The sequence below is a fragment of the Psammomys obesus genome, unplaced genomic scaffold (genome assembly GCF_907164565.1).
Source record: "Psammomys obesus unplaced genomic scaffold, mPsaObe1.curated_primary_1811, whole genome shotgun sequence".
Lineage (NCBI taxonomy): Eukaryota > Metazoa > Chordata > Mammalia > Rodentia > Muridae > Psammomys > Psammomys obesus.
In genome coordinates, this window is record NW_026596166.1 from 4,964,576 (window position 1) to 4,980,274 (window position 15,699).

Consider the following 15,699-nt stretch of genomic DNA (forward strand, 5'->3'; position numbering starts at 1 on the left):
GAGTACCCAACGGGGCACGGTCTTGCTTCTGTGGTGAAAATGGATCTTCACTATATGCCCCAGTCCAAAACAGAGAATCCCTGGCCTCGAATTCCAAAAGGAAGGCAGCCAGGAGAGGAAAACAGGACAAAAGCTGATGTTTTCCCTTTACCAAGGAACCTCAACTTTTTTTTTCCTCGTTTCTTTGTTAATTTTCTTTATGCATAGGTTTGTCTGTCTGCTTGTCTGTATGTGTCCGTGTGCATGCGGGCACCTGTGGAAGCCACAGGAGGGTGTTGGATACTCCGAAACAGGAATTACAAGCAGTTATAAGCTGCTACTGTGGCTCCTGGCAACGAAACCCAGGTCTGCTGCAAAAACCGGTACTCCTGACCACAGAGCCATATCTCCAGCCAATTTCTTTTCTCCTTTACAAGGCCACATTAGACTCTTCTGAAATCTACCTTAGCAACGAACTGACCACTTAAGCCCTTGCTTCTCTGAAGTAGAAGCTCATGCAGCTAAGGCTGGCCTCCAACTGCTGGGTGGCGAAAGATGACTGACAACTCCTGCCTCTTCAGCCTCAGCCTCCTTGGTTCTAAGGCTCCAGGAGTGAGCCACTCGCAAGTTGTCCAGGCTCTCTCTCTCCCTCACTCTCTCTTACACACACACATATACACACACAGACACAGAGACACATTCGGGAGGCTAATTGAGAAGAGAAAAGATCAATGAGACTGAGAAGGGCCTGAGAAAAATATCTGCATCATGAAAATACTACCATAAAACCTACTATTATGCATACTATATACACATACAAATACACACCAATAAATAAATGAATGAATGAATGAATGAATGAATGAATGAATAGAACCCCACAACAACCAAAACCCTGCAAATTCTACATAAAACAATACTATTGGATCTTTGGTTACAGATAAGTGTATGTCTATGAGAAGCGTCTCAAAAGAATTTAATAATAGTATTCTTTTACATTCACAGATTTTTAAAATAACAAAGCGCCTCTGTGTGCCTTTTTTTTTTTTTTTTTCCATTTAGGGCCTCAGCAAATCTGGTACTTGGGCTGTACTGAATTAATAAGCTCATTCTGCAAGTAAAAAATGAAAAGAAAGAAAGAAAGAAAGAAAGAAAGAAAGAAAGAAAGAAAGAAAGAAAGAAAGAAAGAAAGAAAGAAAGAAAGAAAGAAAGCCAGAGAAACTAACTTCTCAATCTTGGACTCAGCCATGCTGTGCACACTGGTCGCCACCTGAATACTTATTTTTAATACTGTCAGGGGAACAAGCTCCAACACTGGGAAACTTCTGCAAGCTGCAGTCACCTTGTATGTCACTGGGTGAAGGAAACATCTCCACACCAATCACCATGCGTGACTGCTCCCCATTCAAACAGATTTCCCACCTTGTACTTTGAAATGAGTCCACCAGGGCGCTCTCTCTGCCCAAGTAACTGCTCAGCTCGAGCGATGTAGGACTCAAGCTCCTTTCCTGCCTCCTCCACCTTTAGCTTCATGTCTAGCTCCTGTGATTGATCAGTCAAGTTCTTCAACACTGTGGACAATTCTACCATGGTGATCTGCAAAGGAAAAAGAGAGGGAGAGGAAAAAAAAAAAAAAAAACCTTCTCAATTTAACAGCTGGGCTGACTTCTGACTAAATTCCAAAGTTTCTAATATTTTTTTTTATATTTTACAATCAGGTATAGAAATGTGCAATTGAATATGCTTTAAATTATAAAAAAAATAAAACATAATGTAAAATTAATATTTCACAAAATATTTCCAAGATTCAGGCCAGACCTTTCTGTTGGCCCACCCATCAACACTTGGTTCTTGGCAATAAATTCATTAAATAAGACATTAACTGGACACCTGGACTCCTTCCTCAGCTTCCTGGATCTTTGCCTGAAGGCCAGCTCTGAGGACGTTTTGGAAGGACTCCAAATTCGAAGCACTTTGAACATCCATCTGTAAACCATCTTTGGTTCTGGCCAGGAGTTCTTCATACATAGAGCCTTTAGCAACAAGATGCTACAAAACAAGTCAGAGATCGCAGTAAATATTCAGATTCTAAGTCACACGCTAACATATATCAGGAAACTGGAAAATAGAAATTGTTTATCAAGAATGAGGCAAACTTGTACTCTAAAAAAATATTCTCCTTAAAAACACATTTTCTAAAGATTTATTATTTATACAGTATTAAATCTGCATCTATGCCTGAATGCCTGCCAGAAGAGAGCACCAGATCCCATTATAGATGGCTGTGAACCACCATGTGGTTGCTGGGAATTGAACTCGGGACCTCTGGAAGAACAGCCAGTGCTCTTAACCTCTGAGCCATCTCACCAGCCCTTGAGAACACCTTTTTGGGCTGGGATGTGGTTCAGTTGGAATAGTGCTTGCTTCCTATGCAGGAAGCTAAGTCCCATCCACAAAGAACACCATGTAAAATCAGGTGCGATGGAGCACAGACGTAATCCCGGCCATGGGCAGATAAAGGCGGAATCAGAAGTTCAAGGTCATCCTTGGCCCACAGCAAGTTCGAGGCCAACCTGGAATATAAATGACCTTACCTCAAAATATAAATGAATGAGGGTTGGAGAATTGGCGCTGACGTAAAGAGCACTTGCTGCTCTTGAAGAGGACCTGAGTTTGGTTCCCTATATTATATCCACATCAAATGGCTAACAACTGCCTGCAACTCCAGCCTCAGAGGACGATACCCTCGTTTCTGTCATCACAGGTGTGTGCTCAACCCCCCAGATACACACACAGACACACGCAGACACACACACAAATCTTGCTAGGTGTAGTGGTACATGACTATAACCCCAGCATTTGGGAGACAAAGGCAGGAAGATCTCTGTGAATTTGAGACCAGCATGGTTTACATGGTAAGTTCCAGGACAGCCAGGACTGTATATACTATCTCAAAAAAAAAAAAAAAAAAAAAAAAAAAGAATAAATAAGTCTTTAAAGAATAAATCTTAAATTTTTGAAATATTATATTAACACAATCAGATTCTGACAAGATCTTTCAAAGAATACTCTTTATAAGCATTCCAATAAAATAAAAACGAGCTAATGCAATGCCAATAAAAAGAAACTAAATCAGGAGAATAGCAACTTTTAAAAATAAAATTATTCTTAGTCAAACTTGAAGGGAATTCAATAAATGTTACTGGAGAAAATGACTACTGAAGTAATCTTTTAAGAACTGTTTTAAAACACACAAAAGTAAGTTCCAGATGGATCAAAAGGTGATATGTAAAATATGAGGCCTTGATGAAGAACAGGTTCTTCAAGAAAACCAGCCTGCGTCCTGGATGCAGTCTGTATTTAGGAGTACAGGTAGAGAAAGATACGACTACAAAAATATATGTGCTTCCTCTGTAAAACCAGCTACTAAAAGGTCAATGATTCAGTGAAAACATTTGCCACAGAAGTGAAAATAGATCACAGTTCAGAGAGCTTATGTAATTCATTAAGAAAATCCGGAAAGGCCCAGCCTGGGGGCTGCAATCCCAGCCAAACAAGGAGAGGTAGGAGGTCACCAAGTCACGGCCTGCCTGGTTACAGAGTGACTTCAAGGCCAGTCTGCAAAACGTAGTGAGATGCGTTCTTAATGCTAAAAAGTATGAAAAGGGCTGGGAATTTGTAGCAGGTGCCGGCCTAGGATGTTCAAGGCCGTAGGTCCAATCCCCAGTAACACACACACACACACACTCCCCCCCAAAAAAGGTAAACTCCAAATAAAACTCTGACATAAAAAGTGTATAATACAGTTACATATTTAATAAGCATATAAAAGATAATCGATCTTCCATGTAAATAATGACTTTCTAGCTTTCAAGATTGCATAAGAAAGTTAATTGCACCTCAAGAACAGGCTGGATGGGTGTGGTAAATCAGATGTCAGTCTGGACACGCAGGCCGCTTGGACTGTTTTTCGTGTAGCAGGACGGTGGGGATTTTATTTTTACGAAATTAGAACGTTCGCTTCTAATTCTGACTTGTTTCTCTTTTTAATTATGTACAAGTCACAAAGAAGCGCCTATCATAGAAAGGCGTAGCGCGTGAGGAAAAGGGCCCTCTCTCCAGCCTACCCGCTCAGCTGTCACCTGATCCCTCACTGGACACTGACTTTTAAAGTATTTATGTGTCTGTGCCAGAAACTGAGTACAGTGCAGGGCCAAGCCACCCAGTAAGTTCTCTTTCTCTGCTCACAGACATTTTCCTGTGGAAATAGAAGTATAAGCTATGAAAGCACAGCTCTGGTTTTAAAACACAAGCAGAGCGCCCATAACCATGTACAGGCCTTCCTACACTGAAAATGCAGCTTCTGGCCAGGCATGGTGGTGTACCCCATATTCCTTACAGCCGTGAGGTGTAGTCAGGAGGGATTAGGAGTTCAGGCATGTGAGGCCAGCCTGACTACCTGAGTTCTGCCTCACCCAACTCCCACATATTATATATATATATGATCATATGATATATAGATCATAAAATAATAGATACAGATCGTATATATTAAATTATACATGATATATTTTATATATAATTATATAAAATAGACATTATATAAATTTTATATTTATATAAATGCTATATAATATAACTAATATATAAATATAATATTTATACAAAATATACACAACAATATAATAAATATATATGTAATTAAACATCATATATGAACTATATAAATATATCATAAAATATATTTAATATATTATCTATATTAACATATATATCATATATATTAAAGTCCATTAATAAATATATTTTACTATGTTAAAATCATCTATGATCTACTATTTTGACAGGACAGAGTTTACTGAACTCTCCAGTGACTTAAGTGATGACAACTTGATTATATTCTTACTGTTTATAAGAAGGATCATTGCTATTGTTTTTTTTTTTAATGTAAAATAATTTGAAATGGGAAAAAAAAATCATACTCTAAGGCCAGCAAGATGGCTCGGTGGATAAGGCTTGCCACCATGCCTGATGGTCTGAGTTTAATCCCTGGACGCCACGGTTTAAGAAGAGAACCAGTTCCTGCAGGTTACCCTCTGACCTCCACATGCACAATGCAGCATGCCCCACCCCCCATGACGTAAACTAGTGTAATTTTTTTTAACTTAAAACTATGCTTTAAAAATCTGTTTAATATTCGATACCTATTTCCTTTCTTTCGCTGAAACAGATTGCAGATTACCTAAATTTTCAAACAATGAATTTAGGAAAAAGAAAAAAAAAAAGCTAAGATAAAGACAGTTCTTTAAATGCTACATGTTACTTTGTAAGAATACTGTTTTCAAACTATTAAAGTTATCACTGTCACAAACAGTGAAGATATCACACGCTGAGCTATAGACCTCTCCAGCAATACAGATGTAGAAAACTACCCAAGCGCTCCTTTATTCTTCGAGCTTCCCACCATAGCACAGCTATGGCACACTCCACCGGTGTCAGGGCTGTGCTTGAGCTCAGTAAAAATCCTCAGTTATCCTAGGTCATAGCGAGACACGCCTGTGCCTCATGGCCTCTCACCTGCATCAGCTTCTTGAAAATGAGTGCAGAAAGGAGCTCAAACACGACAGTCGCCTCTCCACCAGTGAGACAGGAAAAAACGGTGAAGGCACAGCTTATGTAATTCTTGTCCCCACTGTGGTGAGCCACCAGAGACTCAGTGCCCTCATCAATCCCCATGCTACGGGCAGGAAAACCAGTCAAAACCTTGGCGTTCCAAGCACCTTCCCTGAAGAGGAATCGGTGATTGGAATCAGAGCCGTTTTAAACTTCCTCAAGAAGGGGAATTAAAGGCAGGCTCCTTAGTCTTTACTCTAACGTTGTTTGTCTTAAAACTCAGGCCCACGTCAGGTTTCCAACCACGAACGCGCCTTCTGAAACTTATTCACAGTCATACCTGCAAGGTGTCCACCAGTGAGCCATCCGCATCAGCTCGACGGCGGCGATGGAGATCCAGGACGGATTTGGTTTCAGCCTCCCATGTTTTCACCTGTTTGATGAGCCTCTCAACCTCTTCGTTCACTTTCAGTTGTCCGGCTGGCTTTCCCAGAGCCTACAACACCCAAAACTATCACTCAGGAAGCTATCATTGCGGTACGGAAACGTTGTTTAAAATCATATCACGGTCTTAAAGAGTGTGAATTTCACAGCAAGTTACACAGTGCTTGCTTAACGACAGGGACAGAGAAACACATTAGGTACTCATTCCTAATGGATCAGAAATGTATAAGGTATTCTGCCCCTGTGTGAGCGTCACCGGGCAGACATCCTTACACAGACTCAGACAGCAGAGCTAGAGGCTCTGCATTAGAGCCACTGTGGTATGTTTGGTCTGCACACAAGTGCGTGTTTGTGACGTTAAGACCTGGTTTGGACACTGAGCGTATGAAAGCATGCATCACTTTACAAACAAGGAGCTCGATCATGCCTGCCATTTTAATTACGTCATCTCTGTCAGCCAGACGATATCGTCCCATTTTATAAGGAACACTGAAGCTTTAGAAAACTAATCTGAATAAACGTGTCTAAAACTCATAAACAAAGACTAACAGGACTTATACAGTATCATCAAAAAAGAAATTCAGAGCCAGGCATGGCGTCACACGCCTCTAATCCTAGCATTCAGTCGTCCAGCATTCAGAAATAGGATTGTAAGGTCAAAGGCAACCTGGATTATATAGGAATGCCATGTCTCAAAAGAAAAAAAAAAAAAAAAGTAGGAATGGATACACTAGGTACGGCAATACACGTCTGTAATCCTAGCACTCGAGAGGCTAGGGCAAAAGGATTGCTATGAGTTTGAGGTCAGCCTGGGCTACGCAGCAAAGGTCTGTCACACATACATACACACATAGATACATAGTTTTAAAATAATGAGGGAGGCTTAGACGAAATTTCATAACAGTCTCTCATTCTATAGGCTGATGTCGTATAGCTTCGCACAAGCCACAGTTTCAAAGTTGGTTTTGGCTAGGTGCGGTGGCACCTGCCTTTAATCCCAGAACTCAGGATCTCTCTGAGTTTGACACTAGCCTGGCCTGCTCAGTGAGTTCAAGGCTAGCCAGGGTTACACAGAGAGGACCTGGCCCAACACACACACACAAGCATATATCTAAACATTTTAAGGGTATGGAGACCATTTTAATGTATATCACATAAATTACAATCCTTCCAGATTTTCTTTGATTACATTCTTTTTTTTTTTTTCCATGCTGTGGTACAGACAAACCCTAGTCTCCTGCATGCCAGACAAGTCAGGGCATCATCGTGCTCTTTGTCCATCAGGCATTCTTTCTTTTTTTTAAAAAAAAATTTTTTTAAATAACTTTTTATTTTCTGTGTATCAGAATTTGCCCGTATGTATGTTTGTACACCTTGTGTGTGCTTGGTGCCTTCAAAAATCAGAAGAGAGTATTGACCCCTTGGAACTGGAGTTACAGAGAGTTGCGAACCATCAGGTGGTGCTGGGAACTGAACCTGGATCCTTTGCATGCAAGAATAGCCAACACTCTTAACCCCGACGCCATCTCTCCATCTCTCCGCCCATTAGCTAGTCTTATTATCGAGAACATCAGCATTCCTTCTGCCAGCTAGCTAAAGGCAGCCAAAATCACTTACATAAGGTGATCTGGCTGGTTTTGGGGTACAGCTGTGGGTGTTACAGCTACACGTGTATGATTTTACTTTAGTTTGTGTTCCCTTTCCATGGTCTTACAATCTGTCCTCCAAACTGTCCATCGCAACAGGAATATTAGCTATACTTTCTTCCTTCCCACAGGAAGTAGGCAACACAAAAGAGATCTTGGTGAGCAGCCAAGCTTACAAGTTGCCAACTATGTCTAACCTGTGGCCCACGGGCTGCATGTGGCTGAAGAGAACTATGGGACGGCCCAACACAAAATTGTTACATTACATTGTCTTGCCTTTTTGTATTTGTTTGTTTGTTTGTTTGTGTAACTCCACTCCCATTTGCTTGAACATAAACTTTGTCGCTGCCAGCAGGTTGGACACACCTGGTGGAGAATTTCCAACCACTAATCAGAAGTTCTCCAGGAAAATTAGAAACTTGATTGGCACCACGCATGAGTCCTGTCTGCTATTATTAGCACAGAAGCACAGAGTGGACCCACTACAGCGTTTCCTTAATCAACAACAGTGCCGTGACTGTTATCTAGCAAGGCAGACACTTCCCATTGTCCCAACCGGCCCTCTCCTAAGAAAAAAGCAGCGAAGCTGTATCATTCCTGTGAGCGTGTCCAAATTATACCCACCTTACCTTTATGTCCTCACCATGATTTTCACCAGGTTCTGCTGACATAGCTGATTCCATAGACAGAACTCTTCCAGAACTGTCCCCAGGGGCCTGATTCTGAATTTTCATAAGTGGCGCTTTCAGTTCCTATTAAGATTAGATTTATAAGTTTCGTGCTCATGTTTCTATTTCTTTGATAATATATATGTCAAAAATACTAAGTGTAAAAATAGTTAAATATACTTTTAGGGTATATAATTCACCAACAGTGTTGTGAAATGTGTATTTATGCCTGGGGGGTGGGTGGGGTGTGCACACTTGTAATCCCAGCAGGAGAACCAGGTGCGCAAAGCTATTCTCAGCTATGTAGAGAGTTCATCACAAACACACAAAAATTGTCTACTAAACATATCTAAGAAAGCCAGGCAGAGTAGTGCAGCCTTTAATCCCAGGACTCAAGGAGGCAGAGGCAGGAGGATCATTGTTGAGTTTGAGGCCAGACTTGTCTACAAAGCAAGTCCAGGACAGCCAAGGCTACACAGAGAAACCTTGTCTCTAAAACAACAACAAAAATCTAAAAAATTGTTATGAACAAGTAAAAGAGTAATTCAAAAAATTTTATTATAAATATTTTTAAATATTTATATAAATGTTTATATAAATATTAAATTATTGTAAATATTATGCTTTATGATAAATATTAACATAAAGACAAATAATTAGACTCTTGATGAGACTGGATTGGTAAAACATTGCTTATATTTTTGGTAAAGGAACTCAGGCATATCTTAGAAAAGGCTCAAATATTAAAATATTCTTCAATATGTAGGTACCCAAAGAAATTAAAATACCTACATAACTACAGTGGCCACACACAGCGGAAAGAGCCAAAGTGTCATCACGTGATGGATAAGCAACTAAGACCTGGCATATTCATACAACAGGCTTCTACTCTCCCACGAAAAGGAATGAAGAGCAGCTGCATAGCACATATGAAGGCTCATGAACCTATGAGCCTTCAAAGCTTTGCGCCAAAGGCACTAAGCCTCTCCAGGCAGCACATACAATTCTATTTGTAGGAAAAGCCCCAGACAGCAAATCTATAGACAAAGGAAGTGGACTGGTGGTCACCTGGGGCTGGGAGGTTGGAGAAGAAACAGTGACGGAAGCTACAGGCGCCGGTCATCTTTGTGAAACGATGACAGTGTTCCAAAACTGGCAGCCCAGCAAGCGTGGGAACCCGAGTTCAGGTCCCCAGCCCCCATAGGAAAGCCAAGTAGAGTGGTGTGCATTTGCAATCCCAGTGCTGAGGGGTGACAGACGGGGTTTCGGGGCTTGCTGCAAGTTAGGCTAGCCAACTGGTGAGCTCCAGTTCAGTGAGAGAGCTTGTCTCAAAAGTAATGTGGGCAGCAGGTCACACACCCACACACACACACGTATACCACACACACACCTACATGCATGAGGAAGTATGCACAGATACCACATACTCCAAAAAAAGCCTGACTGTGTCGATGGCTGCACAACTGTGAATCTGTTAATCGCCAATTTGCATTCATGACCGAACTGCAGACATAGGTGGGTTATAGGCCCAGAAAGCTGTTACCAGAAGCAAGAACTTACGAGTGGAGTTTTTGTGATGAACTTTCGCCACCTTTTATTCAGCCTTCTCAGTTCTTTAGAAACGGACGAACCAACGTCGCCACTGCTGACTTCAACGAGGAAACTCCCCGCCTCGTTGAGAGAAGTGTATTTTGCATTCCACTGGGAGAGGGTCTCAAAGGGAACCTACATAACATATAAAGCAACAGGAATGTTTAACGATGTATTTGTATTTCTAATTTCCATCCTACATCTCTCCCGAGGAGCATTCTCAGCAAGACTGAGTGTGAAGGCTTTTGCGGAGACACTGACTTCCTTCCCTCTTAGGGAACTTCCCAGCTCGTTGCCTCACACCTGCCTGGCAGGTGCCCGGGACTGTCCTGATCCTGACCCCAGACTCTTCAGAAGTGCCTGGTCCATCTGTCTAAGTGCCTGATGAACTAACAGAGGTTCCCAGACTCACTGGATCAATAGAGGCCACACCGCCTTGGTACTGATTTCAATAGAGAATATGTCTGCTTTGGTGCTGGTTTCAGTGGAAGCCATACTGTCTTGGTACCGGTTTCATTTAGTCCCAAGGCCAAGAATTATTTAAGTCATCTAGTCCAACAACTTAAAAGCGGCACAGTGTCTAAGTGACAGATGCTACCAAGCGTCCTTCAAGACTAAACAGTCTCTTGCAAGATCCCTGGCAGCCCAGGGCATCTCAGCAGAGGTTTGAAGCTCTACTATTTATGTAAATGTACGTGTCTACAAACAAACAATGTGAAGAAAATACTGACAATTACATTAGTAAAAAATCTTCCCAAGACCTTGAAGGACTTTCTAGCAGATATACGTTCACTCCTTTGTAGACACTTACCTTAGGAGTAAAAATGGGCCTCCAAACAAACAAAAAAGTAAATCTAGCCGGGCATGGTAACGCACGCCTTAAATCCCAGAACTCCAGGGGCTGAGGCAGGTGGATCCTGAGGTCCAAAGCCAGCCTGATCTACATAGCCGATCTCTAAAAATAAAACATAAAACCGGGACAGTGCTGTTGATTTCCAATACCTCTTTAATCTCTTCCTTCTTTGTCACCTCAAAAGAAGCCTTCAGTAGAGGAAGGTCCTCCTCGTAAGTTGCCCAACACGCCAGGACTCTTTGCAGCGTGGCCTTCGTGTCATGTATGCGCTCTATGTACGTGTGAACGACCTTTCCCAACGTCCCATACTCCTCCTTAATACTCTCACATTCTCCAGCTACATCAGCAAAACAAAATAAGTCTTAAAAAACTTTTATTTATGAGTAATATTAAGAAAACTCTTCGCATGATCTGATAAATGAGCATGTTCCCAAACAATATGAAAAGGAAAAGAAAAAATTTTCCAAGAAAAGCATACATTTTTAAAAAAAAGTTAATTTCTGGGCTGTGGAGAGATGGCTCAGAGGTGAGGAGCACTGACTGCTCTTCCAGAGGTCCTAAGTTCAATTTCCAGCAACCATATGGTGGCTCACAACCATCTATGAAGAGATCTGTCGCCCTCTTCTGGCATGCAGGTGTACATGCAGATAGAGCACTCATACACATAAAATAAATAAATCTTGTGGGGAGAAAAGTTAATTTCCAAACCATTAAAGTAAAACAAATGTCATCTTGAAATGATGGCCATCCCATTAAAAAGCAACTAGGATACTTTACCCAAACTCTTACACATTTCTTCACACTTTCGAAAAGAAGTATCAAGTTGAGTGAGGAACTTTTTCTCTTCAATAAATTCCTGCGGAGAGGAATAAATAATGACGGTTTTACTTCTGAAAATGTACCAAGCAGCCCAGCTGCTGGCATATAATGTCAGTAAGGAGCAGAATTAACAAAAATTTTTGAGTATGCTAATGCCAACACTGCCGTAGCAGAAATGAAAGAAGCAGCTCGTGAAGGGTGGCTTCGATTTAGATGTGAATGCATGGTGACACAGAGCTGTCACTGCAGAGTTAGCTTAGCATGGTCATGTGACTTCACTTTGCTGGGAAAAGGGGAACCCGCCACTCAGAGCAAATCTAGAATCTTCTACTTCACCTGCTTCAGTAACATGGTTTAGCTGTATCAACGGCTTTTGTCTCAGAGGTTTTATTCATATTAATAAGTCTTCATTAGCTACATTAGGTTACTTTTTCAGGAGCTATCCCCCACCTGCCCAGAAATGGCTATGAAACTACCACTACCTAAGTCAGCTATGGAAAAACACGGAGCTAACTTGGAGCTGACTCTAAACTCACTGTTTACTAAATGCTTGTTTTTGTTTTTGTTTTTGTTTTTTTTTTACCAGCAAACTACTGTGATTAATGAAATAGAAAAACATACATCCAAAGCGGGCACGGTGGCATACTATTGTAATCAGTTTGAGACCAACCTTGCTACATAAGACTTTATCTCAAAAATACAAATGAACAAACAAAAGCCCCCCCAAAACAGAAAACTTGCTGGGCTTGGGGGCCTATGCTTTTAATACCAGTTCTCAGGGAGGCAGAAACTGACAGATTGCTGTGAGTTCAAGGCCAGCCTGTCTCTAAAAACAAAACAAAACAAAACAAAAAAACAAAAACAACAACAATAAAGCCCCCAAAACTTCAGAAAAGACAAAAAATTATATATATCATTATTCTATGTATGTTATATATAAATAAAACCTAGCCCAGTACAGAATGCTGCCTCCAATTTGGGAGCACCCAGTATTTAAATAATGAATTATAAATATGTCTTCATCATTCTTTTCCATTTTCATCTAAAACTTACAATTCTGGATTTTTCAAGACCCCTCACCTTCCATCCCCAAAAGTAAAGGAAAGAAAAAAAAAAGGAAGGTTAAAAGCTAACAGTAACAAGGATGTTCTTGTGGTGCTTCCATTTGAATTTCTATATGGACACACCTACACTTAAACATGGTTTTCTCTGAAGCATCTAGGCCATTTTCTATTCAAACTTGGGCTAAGGGCAGCAAGATGGCTCCACAGTGCACAAAGGCACTTGCCACCAAGCCTGAAGGTCAGAGTTCACTCCCTGGGACCCACATGACATAAGAAGAGAACTGATTCCCACAGGGTGTCTGTCATCTGACCTCCATGCGCACCTGTGGCACACAGCCTCAGCCACCAACAAATCAACGTAATTTAAATTATCTTTTTTTTTTTTTAAATAAAACTTGAAAGGCTAAGACCAAAGTTTTCAAAGAAAAGTTAACTGTTGAATGAAAGCATAAACCGAAGAAGAAAAATAATCATGAAAAAAAAAATGGGAGTGAAAGAAAAGACTCGTAGTGGAGAAAAACACAAGACCACAGGAAGCCAAAACCGCCTAACTCCATCTTGAACCCAGCAACCCTTGCTTTCTTACTCTTTCGTCTACCTGCTACTTGACCACCACTGATGTTTTTTCTGCAGAAAAACCGAAGCTAATGACCCCTAGCAACAAAAACCCAAGCCTAGATGAGAAGAATTCCCAAGCTAATCCAGAACAAGCGGAGCCGATGCCCAGGCCCAGACTGCAGCAGCTCACACGCCAGTCTTCCAGCAGGACTTCCACGGACTCCTTGTTCCCATACGCCATGTTCCAAGCGTCCAACTTTGCCTTCGCTTCATCTAGCAGAGCAAGAACTGAGCACCTGGAATCGTGAAACTCCAGCAGCGGGATGAATTTGCTACCCAAAATGTTGTTGATTCTGAAAAACAAGCAGGTTTTAGAATTGACCGAGTATCAGAAATCTGTTTGGCATTAAAAAAAAAAAAAAAAAAAAAAAAAACCGTGATTTAATTTTTCTCTTCAAGCACATGGAACCCAATGTATCCTCAATGAAGCACACTGTATCCTCAAGAGAGGGTGTAGGATACAGAGCAACCATTTCTAAGGTAAAAATGTAACAGAACACTCTCCGAAGAAATTACTCCCTTATTGAGAAATCCTGTAGGAATACCCTTAAGGAACAAAACATCTCAGAGTTTAAAAACGTCTATGTAATTTGATACAGCTACAATTTTTTAAAGCTTACACATGAAGACACTTTCATCATAAGAAAGGCTAGCCTTTTCTTGTCATTGCAATAAGCGACTTAAGAGTAAAGAGAAGATAGAGGATGGTGCGGATGACCTCCAGTTAAATGACTTCTAGACCAATAACGTGTTTTTAAAGCTTTTATGTTGCTGATGTTGATGTGTGTGGGGGGTGTATGCGTCTGTCTGTCTCTGTCTGTCTTGTGTGGGTGCAGGTGTCTAAAGGGGCCGGAAGAAGGCGTTGGATTCCCCTGGAGCTAGAGTTGTATGTGAGCCACCCAACATAGGTTCCTGGGGAACTGGACTTGGGTCCTCTGTAGGAGCGTATTCTTCCTCACTCAGCCAGCTCTGCAGCCCTTCTAAAAAATATTTATTTTATTTATTCATGTCTACGCGTATCTTCATGAGTATTTGTGCACACACGTGTGAGTGTAGATGGCTATGCACAAAGAGGCCAGGAAAGAGACTTCGGTCCCACAGAGCTGCAGTTAGAGTACCTACGGGACCCCGGGGTTGTTCCACAAGTGCTGGGATCCAAACTGAGACTCATGGCTGCACAGCCAGCGTTCATAACTGATGAATCACCTCCCCGTCCCCTATTTTCACTCTGTAAAAATGCACTCAGATCCCCTCGGCCTTGATCTGATGTCCTTGTGACTCAGGGACAGGGAGGCCGTCATGAGCCCAAGCAACCTCAGAAAGACAAGGCCCCCCATCACAGGAGTCTGCTGTTCAGTGCCACAGGATGTGAGCATGTTTGTCGCCATTGCAAAACCATGAAGGTGTGGTTATCGAGATGTAGAGACAAGTATGTCAGACATTATCTCAGAGTCTCTCCCTGTCTGTGGCAGGCTAGCAATGCCTTTGCTAAACATGAGTAGGGAAACAGCACTGTTACGAACCGTCTTTTCATCTCCTCCAGTTTATCAGGTGGCACAACTGGCAGGCCGTTCTCATCACCGTTTTCAAAGGCCGAAAGAATATTTGAGTGATAGTCAAAGCTGCCCATCAGACTCTGAAAGAAAGTCAGCAACATGAAAATCAGATTTATCCGGTGCCGTGGAAGGAACGCCCATTAGGCCTGTGTTATATCTGTTTTGAAAAAAAAAAAAAAAAAAGTCAAAAAGCCAGATGGACGGATAGCCTCTGCTGGCCTGGAACTCGCTGGGCACCTTACTTAGACTGCCCTTAGATCTTTGGTAATACTCCTGCCTCAGCCCCCAGAGTGCTATGATCCCAGGCATGAGCCACCCTGACTGGTTCTCATCTCTTCCTTTCTAACCTAAGATCTTCATGAACCAGTAAAAGTTTTTACGTGGGACATTTTCCAAAGGAGCAGAAGGCAGTGTCTCTGGCAAAGCCATTAGCAAAATATCTTGTTTTCCCCAAGCCTCTCCATCCCTCTAGAGACACAACTCTCACAAACCAGATTTGCCCACACGTTTGCAGTGAGAACCCGATCACCCTCATTTTCTTCATTTTCTTTGTTGTTTGTCCTGGTTGGATGCCACAGCTGCTTTAGAACTGACTGGCCTCTACCTTTCCTGATTTCTGTCTTGAACAGCATGTGAGTCAGGAACGTGAAAGCACCGCCGCTCTGTTGGGGGTTGCTTTGTCACGAGGTCTCGTGTTGCCCAGCTGGCCTCAGATTTACTCTACGGCCAAGGATGACCCTGAACTCCGGATCTCCTGCCTCTACCTCCCGGGCGCTGGGCTTACACCTGGCACCGCCAAGCCCACTCATGAAAGTCATCTCTGGATCCCAGGGCACGAAGGTTACACCA

General features: G+C 41.9%; 1 protein-coding gene across 1 annotated transcript in view; it reads right to left on the minus strand.

Annotated features, from left to right (window-relative positions):
- Positions 1-15,699, minus strand: part of Syne2 (spectrin repeat containing nuclear envelope protein 2) — a 305,981-nt gene that overhangs the window by 197,247 nt on the left and 93,035 nt on the right. The window contains exons 13-21 of the mRNA XM_055595536.1: positions 14,818-14,930; positions 13,425-13,587; positions 11,571-11,649; positions 10,943-11,130; positions 9,911-10,075; positions 8,312-8,434; positions 5,933-6,088; positions 1,870-2,028; positions 1,402-1,575 (exon numbers count right to left, since the gene is read on the minus strand). Of these exons, the coding sequence (XP_055451511.1) occupies positions 1,402-1,575; positions 1,870-2,028; positions 5,933-6,088; positions 8,312-8,434; positions 9,911-10,075; positions 10,943-11,130; positions 11,571-11,649; positions 13,425-13,587; positions 14,818-14,930 (1,320 nt within the window). The remainder of the gene's footprint in view (positions 1-1,401; positions 1,576-1,869; positions 2,029-5,932; positions 6,089-8,311; positions 8,435-9,910; positions 10,076-10,942; positions 11,131-11,570; positions 11,650-13,424; positions 13,588-14,817; positions 14,931-15,699) is intronic.